Source organism: Thunnus maccoyii, chromosome 23, assembly GCF_910596095.1.
Source record: "Thunnus maccoyii chromosome 23, fThuMac1.1, whole genome shotgun sequence".
Classification (NCBI taxonomy): domain Eukaryota; kingdom Metazoa; phylum Chordata; class Actinopteri; order Scombriformes; family Scombridae; genus Thunnus; species Thunnus maccoyii.
Window position 1 is genome coordinate 10,871,212 of NC_056555.1, and position 14,758 is coordinate 10,885,969.

At 41.5% G+C, this 14,758-nt stretch overlaps 1 protein-coding gene across 3 annotated transcripts; it reads right to left on the reverse strand.

Annotated features, from left to right (window-relative positions):
• Positions 1 to 1,596: 1,596 nt before the first annotated feature.
• On the reverse strand, positions 1,597 to 12,893 carry tmem168a (transmembrane protein 168a). Of its 3 annotated transcripts, none has more exons than XM_042403883.1 (6): positions 12,871 to 12,893; positions 11,474 to 12,450; positions 10,993 to 11,268; positions 9,122 to 9,264; positions 5,244 to 5,521; positions 1,597 to 3,428 (listed from the first exon to the last, which is right to left on the reverse strand). In XM_042403883.1, the coding sequence occupies exons 2-6, from the start codon at positions 12,305 to 12,307 to the stop codon at positions 2,878 to 2,880; spliced, it is 2,082 nt and encodes a 693-aa protein (XP_042259817.1). In that variant the 5' UTR covers positions 12,308 to 12,450; positions 12,871 to 12,893; the 3' UTR covers positions 1,597 to 2,877. The 3 variants fall into 3 exon arrangements, with proteins under 3 accessions (XP_042259817.1, XP_042259818.1, XP_042259819.1); XM_042403884.1 differs by lacking the exon at positions 12,871 to 12,893 and adding an exon at positions 12,768 to 12,790; XM_042403885.1 differs by lacking the exon at positions 12,871 to 12,893 and adding an exon at positions 12,566 to 12,587.
• Between the last annotated feature and the right edge of the window lie 1,865 nt (positions 12,894 to 14,758).

A 14,758-nucleotide genomic window follows, 5' to 3' on the forward strand; every position in this document is an offset into this window, starting at 1 on the left:
TTGTAATTTGAGATAATGGCTTTGACATTTCAATGTCAGACCCACTGCGAGCCACAGCAAGCAGGTATCTTGAAAAGCAGGGCGAAAAGTTGGAACAGTGATGCTGCTGAATCTGTAATCTCTCATCCCATTACTCCCTTCTGTTCCAAGGGAGCAAGAAAAAAAGGGGACATTCAGCATTTATGTATATATCTGGTTCTAGTACATTACACTTAAAATGGATGCCTGCTGGATGCCACTGAGGTGTATAAGTGATGGAAAAATGGGTAGGTCGGAAGAATGGCAGCACACTATGCTCACTTGAGCTTTCAAATCATTAGTATGGGCATTAAAAGCCAGATTTTATAATCAAAAAGTCTTCCCTGCAGAGTTCAGACACCCTTTAATAATATTTTAATGAATAGACCAATGGTGATACACCAATCAATCGGCACAAAACATGGTTTAGAGAAGTTAAAATTGTATTAAAGAAAATGGTGTAAAATTGCCAACCCCTGCTGTGCCTTCAGAGGGATGTGAATAAACAATAACAACTGAGAGTCCCTATGCTAACTTAGGCTATAAAAGCACATTTATATCCTCAAATAAATTTCAGGCAATCACTTTGGTTTGTATTAGAAGGTAACGCCCCATGACAGGCTGTAATTACCCACAGATGAGAGACTCAGCTGTAGAAAAAGGGGGATAGAGAAAGGCAGAGAGACAAGTGTGTGTGCGGTTGTACTGTATCTATGCACGTATCTGTGTTTATGTGTGTGTTTAAGAGTGTGTGCGGCCGGCTCTGACTCAGCACATCCGCACGGGCCTCAGAGGCGGCTGGCTCTTTTATTACCTAATCCAGTTTAGGAGATGAATCCGGCCTGTAATCTAATATTCTCTTAAATGATTCCCGCCATATACATGAATCCCTGACCTTAGCTATAACCACAGCTTGCAGGCTACAGCGATGAAAAGAACGCCCACACAAGACAGCATTTATGTCTGTCTCCTTTTCGCTAATTGCCACAGCAAATTGCTCAACATATCGCTCATACATGCCTGATGGTTTGATATTTACAGTATCTAAGCGCAGTAAATTAAGAGTGGTGAAGGGTCACCCCGGTTCATGCTGCATGCTTTCCTCCTCCTCTCTCTTCTGGTCGTGTGCGGATGGATGGAAGCCGATATGAAACGTTGCTTCTAATGTCAGCTTTCATCTTTCCAAGCTCTCTCCAAACCTTCCTCTATGCCTGATAGCACCCTTCAGGCATGTGAGACCAGTAAAATATATCTAGCAGTGCCTCGCACATGTGCAAGCAGACACTGGGACTAACTGAGGTGAAAAGCTCTGACTGAATCCCTCAGAGATAGTGTGTTGTGTTGTTTCATTTTCCCTTTACACTCCGTCTCATTTTTCTCCAGTTTGCAGTCCTAATATTTGTCAGGGAATGCTAGCATTTCCACAGAGCAGAGTCTGTATTTACTCAGTGTCTGTAAAGCCGGCCATGTTAAATGAGCCTGGTGTCTTACCTTCTCTCTTCTATTGTTTTCATTCAATCAAACTCGTGTGTATTTCTATTCCCTCCCTACATTTTGCACACAATCACATCAGACAGCAATGTTTTATAAGTTTATTATCCAAGTTTATGTCTGACATTTTCTGAGGCACATGGAAAATTGCATATGGAAAATAGCATTTGACCTCTTTGGAAACATCTCACCCTTTAAGGCAGCAATCCACTACATAGCTTAGGGATGTGTTGCGAGAGAAAGATGCAACACAGCAGAATAAAGTAGAAAAGATGGTTGATTTCAGTTCTTAAGGTCAGTGCACCGATAAAAAAAAAAAAAAAAAAAGCATCGGGAGCTTCTTGATGATTTGTTGCTTTACATGACAAGTCACTGTTTCACCGCATGGCAAGGACAACAGCGAGAAAACGTGAATGCGATGTGTGTTTGTACAGAGCAAATGACTTCTTCGAGATGAATTAATTCATGAAAATAAACAGGATGAGGCACAAGACGGGGACAGTGTCTGGTGATGATATACTGTCTCGCAGCCAGTGCATCTTTCTTTGTTCAATGCGGGAATAAATGCATATTTAAAGAGTTTGAAAGTGATGAGGGGAAGATCGTACATCAAGAACGGCATGTTGGCCTTGTGGTTAGGTTGTCCCGGAACCAGAGGGTCACAGATTTCACCCCTGCAACAGTCATTTTGTCCATCTTGTTGAAAGGCTTTAGGAAGACAGAGCCCCACCCAGCTGACATGTTGTAAGTTAAGACTGTCAGTGAAATCATCTAAATATAAATATGATGCTAGACAAGGATATATATATATATTTTGTATATACAAATACAAAAGATGATCCCAAATCCATGTTAAAGGCACTTATAAAGGCAATATGTCATTGAAAAAAATATATCATGCTGTAACAAAACAGATAATCAGAAAACCCTTTCAAAGAAATAATGATGCCTTACTGGCAAAATAGTTTTCAACAATATATAACACACTGTCCTGAAGTATGATAAACTTATTCAAAAAGACACAATTTGGTCATTTTAACTCATCCTATATAAAGAAACAAGGTTAATGCTCCCAATATGGTTTTATCCACTCTTCTGAATTAGAAAGAGGTGATTTTATTTGGATTTCCACTCTTTTTTTTACTTTTTAAATTATATTTAGTCCATGTTTTGCTATCAAATTCTCAGCACAATGTCTCTGTATCACATCAAATAAAAATGATGTATAAAAACATTTTTAAGGACTGTCCGAAGGCCAAAATTTGTGTGCATGTACTATTCTTTTGCCTTTATATAAATACCTCGTACCCCAGCTGTTAAAGCGCAAACTGCCTGAGTCAAGATGTGCAAGATAACTTCCCACCACATTTATGAGTGCACCAGTTTAATACCCTGCCCAGTGTCCAGTACAGCTGGTGGGAACCAAGCTAGTTTACACCTCCTGAAGCAGCGCAGACACACGCTGCATAACCAGAACAAGTTGAGGCCGCAGCACCAGTTGGAGAGGTGCACCATGGGATAGGTAGCCTTGGGAAAGTGGGTCTTCCAATGCTTGGCCACGTCACTTCCTGTAGGCAGGTGAAGCGTGTAGTCGCTCCAGCGCTTGGACACGCCGTAGACGGCTGTCACTGTCCTTCCCTTTTCTGACCATTGGGTGTCGCTGTCTGGGTTGCAGTTGAATTCCACCCATTCGGAAGTGAAGTCTCCGAGATAGGGGATGTCTCCGGCCTCCGGGTCCACCCTGGTGACGGACAGCTCGGCCCCCTGCACGGCTATGTGGATACCCTCCACTCTACGCACCTCCTTGACCCAGGGGAGGGAGTTCTCAGTGTCCAGGACCAGGATGAGACGGGAGCAGTGGCCAGTGTTCTTCTCCTTCCATAACTCCAGCAACTGGGCCAGATGAAGACTCTCACCTCCTGCAGCAGAGGAGGTTAGATGGTGAAATAGAAAATAGGAAGAGGAAGGGTTGGGAAGAAAGTGAAAGGAGGGAAAGAGAAAAATATATTGAACAGGAAGGAATGTCAAAGGAAACTCATACTGTACATACATATCCCCATGTTTCCATGTTTATATACAGTGCCAGTCAAAAGTTTGGTATTATAAGTATTTACATAGCTTATACTGTTTCCCAAACATATATGGATACACAGCGGTGGTTATTAAGCCACCATTGGTTCAATGTCCTGTTCAAGGACATTTCAAAAGGACACATGGCTGTTGATGGACACAGTGGCTTTGCAGGGATCAAACCTGTCAACTTTGATTGGCGGGAGGGACTGTCTGTCTGACTGCTGTCATCCCAACAACACAAACACACACACAACCATGCAAACTTCGACAGAAGCTACCATCCGAAAGGCACATTAAAAAGTACAAAGATCAGAGCTGCAGTGCCTCGCCAGCAGATGTACCAAATTACTGCTGTTGCCTTAAAATCATTATTAATTGTTGGAAAGTGCTAAGTAAGTGAATCAAGAGCTGAGGAGAGAAAGGCTTTTTGCTTTTGGCCACAAAACAGCTTCATCTAGGGCTGATTTTAATTTTGGATAGAAAATTGGGGTCCATCCACATGCCTAAAAATCTAAAACAAGCCTATCTAGAGACACTGTAGTTGCATTACTAAAGTAATTTCCTGGCCACTGTTATCACTGTTACAACAGAGTATAGACAAACTACTTCTTCCATGGATCAGTGTGTAATTTAGGACTGGACAAAACTGCTACACAATGTCTTTATGACTTGAAATATAACTTGAAAACAGTTCCCAATTTGGATTTTGGCAAAAACAACCCCACTTTTTAAGAATGTGAAAAATTATCCACCGAACACAGACTGAAAACATACTCGTGTCGCCTTCAGGATGGTGACACAGGGAAGTGATTATCTTTTCTATGGGGATATTTTTTTCTTGTTTGCGTCGACGCACAGAGATAATGTGTCAAGTGATCTCTTAACAGGAGAACAGTGGCTGACACGGTGTTAGCCTGCTGTGATTCTCATTTCTGTTGAGGGAACGCTTGTGACACAGCAGACCGACAGAATCTTCTCTGCTGGAACTTAACTTCTGTGTCCTGTCCTTCACAGCTATTTCAACTCTTTTGGCTTACTTGTCCGATCTGTGCAAATCAGCCTCTGACTGACTGAGAGGAGGGGGGGGAATGAAAAGAATGCAAATCAGACTGTAATGCAAATGAAGTTTGCCGGAAGAATAAAATATCTACTTAATGCTGTCCTACACAATGGCTCTGCAGTAAACACTCATTTTCTGTTCAATTTTTGTTATAACTGCTTGAGAGGTGCCGATTCAACTCTGATTCAACTCTTAGGTAATTACTGGTAGTTCAAATGTGATAATTTTGAGTAAACTTTGAAGAGATATTCAACTTACAGCGCATGTCTAAAACTTTTTGTGATGATTCAAGGTGGAAAATTACATCCTTTTGTTGTTTATAAAAACTATTTTTACCTGAGGTAGGAGTGTGACTGCCAGCATCCTAATTGAAAACCTTTATAGATAAACCTGCTGTGAAAAAATGCAACAGAATATCTGAAAATGCCTTTCTTACTCTACAAGAAAGCTGAGGTCATTGTCCTCAATTTCTTTAGTGAATTAAGATACTTAAGACATGTAATGTTTAAGAATCCAGTTTAGCTGCCAGGACTGATCATTTTCGAAGAAGCTAAAGAAGAAGCAAACAAAAAAAAAACAAATTTGGATGTGTGACCCTCACCAGCTAGAGCCCATGCCCCAGTGCCTTTGTGTGTGTGCCCGCTGTAGAAAATCAGATAGGTGTCATGGCGTGGCCCGTCTACAGTACGAAGCTCCAGAAAGTTGCGCAGCTTGGTCTGCACGGCTTCCAGTGTGACACCGCTGGTGGAGTAGTCGCAGCCGAATGTCTGGATCATGTGGTGGGAGAAGAGACGCTGCACGTTGTTCAGCATACCCGTGGAGCGCAGGTTTAACTGTTGTACGTGCTCAGGTGGTAGGAGAGTGGGCTGGCCATCAGCGCTGGACAGAAAAGAGAGATGAGAGGATGTGAAGAGGTCTTTAGTCATCTTTTTTTTTTTTTAATCTATTCCGAGGGAGACTCAAGTGAGGTGGCTTGTCCGAAAAAGGGGTGGAAGAGAGAGACGGGGAGGAAGCAAAAGAGAGATAAATGAGTGAGAAGTATAGAGAATTTTGTACATTGGTCTGATGCTAACCACCTCATTTTGAATGTGAAGAAAACTGAAGAGATGGTGTATGACCCTGGTGTAGTACCACAGCCCTGCGATTATCCACAACACTCCCATTAATCAGGTAGTCTCTGTGTCCATACTGATAACATGCTTACCTGATAAGCCCATGTTGACAGCCTATGCTCCAGGCTACAGCAGAGGTTGTTCATTTTGAGAAGGCTCAGAGTGTATGAGGTTGACCAGAAACTTATCTGTTCTACCAGGCAGTCTTGGGAAGCCTAATCAGGTATGGGATACAGGCATGGTATGGTAACCTCTCAGTACAGTTAAAATCTAGGCTTGCCTGTCTTGTTCAGATCGCTGTAAAGGTCATAGAAGAACACCAGTCCCTTCAATCCAAATACGAGCAGTCTGTGCTCGGAAGAGCACAGAGAATACTGGCTGATCCATCCCAAGTCCTCCACTCTGAGTACGAGCTTTTACCCTCTGGCAGACGATATAGAGTACCCAAGTGGTGACTCAATCTTTTTAAAAGCTCATTTGTGAGGTCTTCTATTAACATCTTAAACAGTAAGGACATAGTTTGAGCCATAGAGGCCATAATCCCCAAAAGGACTTTGTTTGGATTGATGGGTTGTTTTCAATTTTTTACTTACGGCACTTGAATGTATGTACATATGAATACTAGTATGTGGTTGACTGTGTGATATGTCTACGTACTCTGTATGCAAAATGAAGAAAGACGTTTGTTAAATGCAGCGTCACTGAACCCAAGAAAAATTTCCCTATCAGGACAATAATGTATATTGTAAGTTGATAGTTTGACATGCTGGGTGGAGTAGCTGTCTGCATCGCCAGGGAGAGAGGCAGCAGAGAGGAGAGGATGAGAGGAGATGTAGGAAAAAGGAGATGGAAGGAGTAGGAGTGGTGGATCACTGCTGCAGGAAATGACATTAGCCTCAGGGATGTAAAGGGAGTGGAGAATGAAAGGAAAGTAAGAAAAGAAAGAGGGAGAAGTGACAAGAACTGAGACAGGAAACTGAGGAAAAAGTTGAGGGCAAAGTGATTTTATAAAAAGTGTGTGTGGATGCAGGCAAAGCACATACGTAGGCGATGATGATGATGATGACACGTACACACAAAGTCAAGGCTGGTGGTTATTCATGCAGCCATACATTTTCTTTCAATCTCTGGGGCTTGATGTTATTCATGGCCATGTCATACTTCACCCCTATGGACATCTGCATGAATGTGCCATCATCTTATACCCTATGCCCCCATTCAATCACCTTCAACCTCACCTTGACAAGGACAAGTGAAAGTTTATCTAATGTGGACGAGATAGGATTGATTTTTTCGGCCGGCGCACAGATAAGTGGTCGTTATTCCTTGACAGCCAGAGCGGATGTATTCATCAGGTGTGTGAGGTGATCACTGTTACTGATGTTGACACTCTCTCTTTTCTGTCCTCTTTGGAGATGAACAATTTTCTTCATATTTCTAAGTAAAGAAAGATATACTGCACTTGGTCTGAAAATGACATGCTGCAACCTCTGCATGGCTTGGCAAGCTCACTGTTCATCTAAACCCATCTAATCTTTTCAGATCTCATGGCGCCCAGGGGAGTCAAGACTTGTGGTTTGAGATTCAGACCACATCTTTCCCTGTTACACTCTCTCTTTCATCCTTAAAAAAAAAAAAAATCCTGTCCTTTTCTCCATAGCTCTACTCAGAACTCAATCTCTCCCTCCCATCTTTCGAAAATTCCTCCCCTTCCTTTTGCTGTGTCTGTCCCTTTTTTCATTGACCACCCCCCCTTGCTGTTTACAACCACAAGTCCTCTCTTTGTGTTTTTCCTCCCTCTTTCACCCTGCACGCCTCCCATTCTCACCCACCCCCCCGCCTCTCACCCCTATCTCTCTAATCTCCCTGTGGGGCTCTTGTCATTGTGAAAACATGATCTGCGGCCATCAAACAGCCGATTATACACTGCTGCATTCTCATCATGCTCTCTGTCATCCCTATGGACCTTGCATATATGGCCTTGCATACAGAGCATCCACAGCTCCAATAGCACATGGGCCTGCATCCAAAATCACCTGGAGAGTTAAACACTAGTAAAGCTGGCATATGTTTACTGGCCAAACATCTCTAGAGGCTGGATTTCAGACCTGTGGAGGGGCTCTCAAAGATGGAAACACTGCTTTATGACTGACGGTGGGTAAGCTGCTGCTGCTGCTTAGGAGGAGGAGACGTGTCTGCATCATCAAAACGCACCAGGCTATTTAAAAAAAAAAGAAAAAAAAAGCTCAGCCAACTGAGAGGGCACTAGGAGAGGCATCAGCAGCAGCTAATGGCTAACTGCTGCGGCTGAACAACTTAGTATGCTGCGGAGGGAGTGCTGGAATGATCCCTTACGGGCCAAAACATTAGTGTTTATGCATAGTTATTGGCCTATTTATCCAGTTGGTTTTGTGTTAACTGTGGAGGGAGTTGGAATGTGATCATATTTACCAGCGCCTGTGATGCAAAAGAAGGCTAGAACGTTTGGCAAAGCCAGTCCTGTGCATGTTTATGCGTGTAAATATGGAGTCGTCGTATGTTTGTGTGTTTTGATTATCTGTGTCTGTAGACTATTGAAAAAAACTGAAAAAGGTACCCTGTGGAGATTTCCTGTAAACAAATGAAAGTTTACATTCAATAATATTTTCAATATTAAAAACTGTGTCTTGTTTACATCCACGTTTTCTTGCTAGCGATCTTCTTCCCTGCCTCATCTCGCCCATAGCTATGTTTGTTGGCACATTATCGTCACCAACTGTTAATCAGTGGAACAGTGTGAAGCTGACTGCAGGATGTGAATCTTGCAGTCTGTTTGCTCGCGTGTTTGGATCTGAAACGGGGACCTATTCGTAAAAAAACATTGCTCCATAGCGCTCCAAGTGGCCAAAAACCCCACAGGATAGTTTAGCTGCAACTACAGTTTGAGTCTATGTGCTTGAGATAGCAATCGAAAAAAAATGAAACATTCAAGAGTACTACTGAAATATTAGTTAATTAACTGATTAGACATATTAAGGAAATTCATTTTAACAATTGCTTGTTAAAGTAATTTATCAAGCAAAAATGCCAAACCTTTTACTGGATTCAGCTTCTCAAATGTGTTGTTTTCATCTTTATTTGGTGCACTTTCCCTTTATTAGACAGTAGAGAGCTGACAGGAAACGAGGGGAGAGAAATGGGTGATAACATATAACTACGTTCCCCGGCCAGACTTGAATCACCGATGTCCACCACAACATCACCACGTTAAATTTTCATAAAAAAATCTTTTGGTTCTGGACTGTCAAACAAAACAAGCAATTTAAAGATGTTACCCCGGGCTATGAGAAATCGGGGTGATTTTATATGTTTCATCTTTCTCCAGTACCTGCAGTATGCTGTAGGTATGACCAGAGCGTAGCCAACACAGGTTCCCCCCAGGCAGCTGCCCAGCTCGTGGAACAGACCATGAGCCAGAGACTCCAAAGGCAGCACCACCAGCAGAGCGCTGAGAAAGAGACCGTTGGATGGCTGAAAAAAGTGAAAGAATCAGAGTCACTTTCATTCGCCACTTACAGCACAAAGCAATCAGATGCAGTTAATTGGTGGTGACACTTTGCAAGACAGTTATACAATAAAGGACTGACACTGTGTTATTATCGCAGGACAAAACATGACAGGACCTTGCTAAATGGAGACAAACTGCACTGTAAGACAGCAGACTAAGCATACATCAAAAGTATCCATTCAAAGCAAAATAATTATTCCAGTGTGAATGAGGCTGTACTTTCTTTAAAGCCATGAGTTTGTAGAATAAAACTGTAATCTTTTTTCATGCATTTGCATAATTTTTTATACTTTTCTTACACTCACACTCAAATATCAATAATCCAAACACAAAATTGCATGCTTGCACATGCCTTAATATACACACACAAACACATAATACAATCTGAATCACTGTCAGGCAGTGCAATTTAGCATCCTCAAAAAGCCACTTTGATTTCATAGCATGGCGCTGTATCTGAGAATGCAAATCGGTTAAGTGGAACCATGCTTGAATTTTCAGAAAATATTGAACTGCCCAGTGTATGCCCGAAAAAAAGCATTCCACTCGTTCATTGACTTTTTATGAAGTTGCATACCCCTTAAATACATAAACTCCATATATCCTCTGCTGCCTGAATGTAGTATAATAAGCAGTCAAAGCACAATACAGTAATACAATCTAAAAGTATTTCTCACAGGTTGAGAATTGATTCATTGTAGTCAACCCCAAAGAACTGGGGGGTAGGGGGTTTGCTCATGAGCATCGCTGCACTTAACAGCGTTGCATTCAGCGGCTGACTTCCTATTAGAAAAGCAATTTCTATACAACTGCACATGAAAACGCTACTCAGCTTTTCAGTCAATCTACACTTTAAAATGCATTTCCATGTAGACTTTTGAAAGGAGGGTATAATACATAATGTCATATACATTCTATGGGAAACGCTGAATCCAATATAGCACCACAAACTATGGCCTTAAACATTTGCATAGAGTTGAATCAACACCTTTTTGACTCAACAAATATTGAATATTTAAGTTCCACAAAGGCAGTGCTTATTGCTGAGACTGCATTAACACTACACTGATTTTAGAGTGTGTGTGTATGTGTGTGTGTGGGCATGAGAGTTACGCAGATTTGGTGGTTGATGATACATTATTGTAATTAAATAGCATAAGCATATAAATAGCTGTAAAACATCAAGAACCACACACAGTAACTTTCTTATTCTGGAGCACTGACGACTCACACTTTCTCAAGCAAATTTGCAACTGACATCAACAATGTGCAGATCTCAAATTAGGACTCAGGCCCATGAGACTCTTACAAGGTAAACGTCTAATAAGGCTAAATAAGTTATTGCTGCTCTTTATGCAAGTAGATAGGGATATTAAAGTGCTAATTAAATTGGTTCCGCATGAGAGCAGAAGTGCCTCAGCTTGGGGAGCAACTACTAAATACACACTGCCACTAGCATCTCTCTCAAGAATTTATGACATGGGTGTATGATATGTTTATGTAGGCCTTGACATGAAGCTCAAAGTGACAGTAGGAGGAAGAATTTGAGCAGGACCATCACCATGATCTAGAAGAGTCTGAGCTGCTGAATGCATCCACAAGGTTTCTCAGCAAAAGGCCAATATGACTATATTATAGTGACTATAATGACAATGAATGAAACAGTTTGTATCTTTAGAAAACATGCCTACCTGCCAAGACACAGCCCCCAGTATGACCGTTGATAGCAGACTAAAGAACACCAAGCGCTCTGAAATGAGGCAGAAGTGTCGAATGCCCCTAGAGGCCATTACTTGGTCCAGACTCCGGCTACTGGATCGCTGGGCCCGCCAGGCCTTCTGACAGTCGCTCAGCTTGGTGTGGAAGCCCCATATTGTGATCAGTAGAATTATGTGGCAGATGGACCAGAAAAGGCCAAACAGACAGAAGCCTGGGATCACCAGATACCACAGCTCCAAGTGGCCCAGCTATGTAAGACAAGAGAAAAGTCTCATTAAAAACAACCTTAAAATGTGTAAGCAAGCCATACAAAACCCTGCATTGTCATAAAAAAACACCTTTTTGTAAGATCTTACAGACAGAGTTTGAAAATCACACAGGAGTATAATGACTCACATAATTGAAATGTCAACAACTCACATGACAATTTTTGCAAAATACTGCTGAGTGTACCTTTAAGGCTGCCAGGACAAAGAAGGCCAGCTCAACCAGACTCAGAGGCAGCAGAGACAGCCTCCTCCACACCTTCCCCAGAGAGAGCACTGGCATCCAGCGCTCGCTGGGTCCCAGCCCACTGAAGTACACATCCAACACAGGCTCACACAGCAGCCTGCCCAGGTAGCAGCCTAAGGCATAAGGGTTGGCTGTGATGCCTAAGGCTTGGAAAAACACAAGGGAGGTAACTAAGGCAAAATTGACCAGGTTGGGCAAAGCCAGCAGGGATTTCATCCTCAGGTCTACAATGAGAGCACCCAAGGCCACTACCAAGCCTATTATGGCGATTGACTTGTGAAGCAGCATGGTAGTGCTGGCAATGCCGAATCCCAGGAGCTCCAGTAGCTCAGCTGACGTTAGCAAGATGGGTTTGTAACGGACGGAGCTGCATACTCGCTCTGTTACAGCCCATACTGTTTTCATGACTACACTGGCTAGGAGGAGATAGTTGGTGACCAGTTCCTTGACATTTGAATCCAATGTGGGGCTGTTGAGGAAGCACAGGAGACCAAGCAGAAAGCCAAACCACAAATGGAACAAGCTGAGGCTGGCTTTCTCCATAGCAAAGTAGTAATGGAGGATGCTGGCTATTCCTAGGACAAAAAGACCCAAGATGAAGATGACCAGAATCATTGGTTCATTTGTCACCTCCCAGCGTACGTACATGCCGACGCATACCGCCACAAGGAGGTTGATGCTGGACAGGTAGCCTAGGCAACGGACTGATGTAAACATGTCCACCTCCTTGGGTCCGTCGACCGTCAGCTGCTCTTCTTCCTCCTCCTGAGCCATGATGGCTGACTTCAAAAGTGACTAATCCAAATGCAGCTGAGGCTTCTGGGTGTCAGTTTGCTCCAGTCACCCTCTCTTGACGTGCACAGTGGATCTGCGAGCAGAGGTCTTCACATCTTGATGGCATTGTGTAAAATCAACCCCTGTGAACATTCAAAAAGCCATGTTACTCAAGTTAACAAGTAGTCAATCATGCAAAATATATAAATTTGTCTGGCAATCCAAACTTATACACGCTAAATTACACTTATTATTTACCTACTTCACGTCCAGACAACTAATATAACACATTAGTTCGTGTTAACGTCATTCTAAAACAACTTTTTTAACTTTAGTTATTTAAAAAAACATCTAATAAATAGCTAAGAAAGTGCTATGATATGGCTTGCTACACTTGGTAATAACCATACAGTTAACGCACAATGTTAAATCGCAAAACAGTCGAGACAAATGTATTTACTGGCCATATCCTGGCAACATTTGAGTAAAATAAAGCAGTGACTGCGGCCCCGCTGTCAGTTTCTGACGATGTGGCGCTTCAGCCGGGAAGTTTGCTAACTCACATAGCCACCCAGCTGACTTATCGTTCACGGTCGGCTAACTCGCCTTTTAATGTCGTCTCTTCAACTGTGAAGAGAACAAGTAGCAGCCTTTGCACATATGCCTCAGTGAGCACACTGAACAAGAAACGTAGCAAACATGTTTATCGTCAAAAAAATGTAGCTTACATGTTTGTTTAGATGACAGCATCTATGCTTCCGGATTTCGAACTACGGCAACTCGCAAAGGTCAAAACACACAAGCCTTCGCTTTTCATGGAAGATCAGGTAAAACATTAAACTTTAAATATTACACAAGTCCAACAATCGGCCCCACAGAAACGTGGGAGTCCAGTCCAGTAACATTCAGCTTCACATAGGCCACTGTGCAGGAAGTATGGGCCTAAAATTGTGAATCCACAGAATGTATAAATCAAGGAGAATATGGGAATGAGAAATACATACATATAATAATGAAATAAAAATAACATCATAAAAATAATTCGCAATACTTGCTTGGAAAATGTTTTGTAGTCAAATGAGAAGTTGTCTTTATGTTCATCGAAAACATGGACTCAAGCATTGCATGTGGTCCGTTACAATCATGCTTAAATTATTTGCATTGTATTTGCAATGCATTGCATTTGCATGAAACAGAAAGATATTGATATTTTAGCCTATTGGCCAGCTCTAGCATCATTATGTTTTTAAATAAAACAAGAGGATGTACAAATTTATTTCATTTAAATTTTCCAGCACAAGGGTATTCTTTAAAAATGTTCACTGGACACTGATGAGTTGCACCTTTTATTCCTTTGTGTATTTGCTTACAAGGGATAGTTCATCTGCAGATGAAAAATCAAATTGATATTAACAACAGGGTGAAAATTTAAGTAGACCTTGATATTTACAGTTCACCAGATTATGAATGCTTTAAATGCATAAAAAAAAACATGAGAGAAAATGTATTTAAATGTAATCAAAGAAAGGTACAGTCACTTCATGCAAATTTTAATTCTAATTCTTTACTTTATACAATAAGCCTATAACAACAGGCATCTGACATAGTTGCTATTTCTTGTCTTGCAGGTTTTTATGGATCATGGTCACAGACCGCCTGGTTTTGGATCACAGGCTTCTATGGATTGTGGTTGCAGACCACCTGCTGCCATGGTCCTGCTTGATGCCCATGCCTACTATTATTATTATTATTAGTCATATTTCTATTATTATTATTATTATTATTATTATAGTTGGTATTATTATTATTGTTTTTACTGAACATCTCTCTCTCTCTCTCTCTCTCTCTCTCTCTCTCTCTCTCTCTCTCTCTCTCAAAAGTCCTGAGTTTACATTAAAGTGACAAGTAAAAAAGAGCGATATATATTTTTACAGGTCAGTAGAAATATTTTAATATTAATTAATTAATTAATTAATTAATATGTGGAAATTATTTCTAGTGTTTCTATATCCTCTTATTCTGTTGTATGATTACAGGCTGTCATTTACATGACATTTACATTTTGCTGTCTCTTAAACAGAAGTTTTCCGCAGGTACTTGGTATCACCGTTTCATCTCATATCATGAAGTACTTCATTCATGGTTCTGATGATGTCACTCGTAATTAACAACCTCACCTCTTTCACACGAACATGCTCGTAGCTGGATAGGAAAACCCCGGGTTGACTGAGATGGTTGATAACCAGCTTCGTAGTACTGGTTATCTGGATGGCCGATGTTAGGCTCAGTGAAGCCAGATAATGAAAAGATATCCCAGGTATGGTGAACTTGCTTCATAGTACAGACCTCTGCTCTATATGAAAAGTGTCATGAGATAACTTTTGTTGTGATTTGGCATTACAGAAAATAAAATGGACTTGACTTGACTATTGTGTCCTAAAAAAGTAAAAG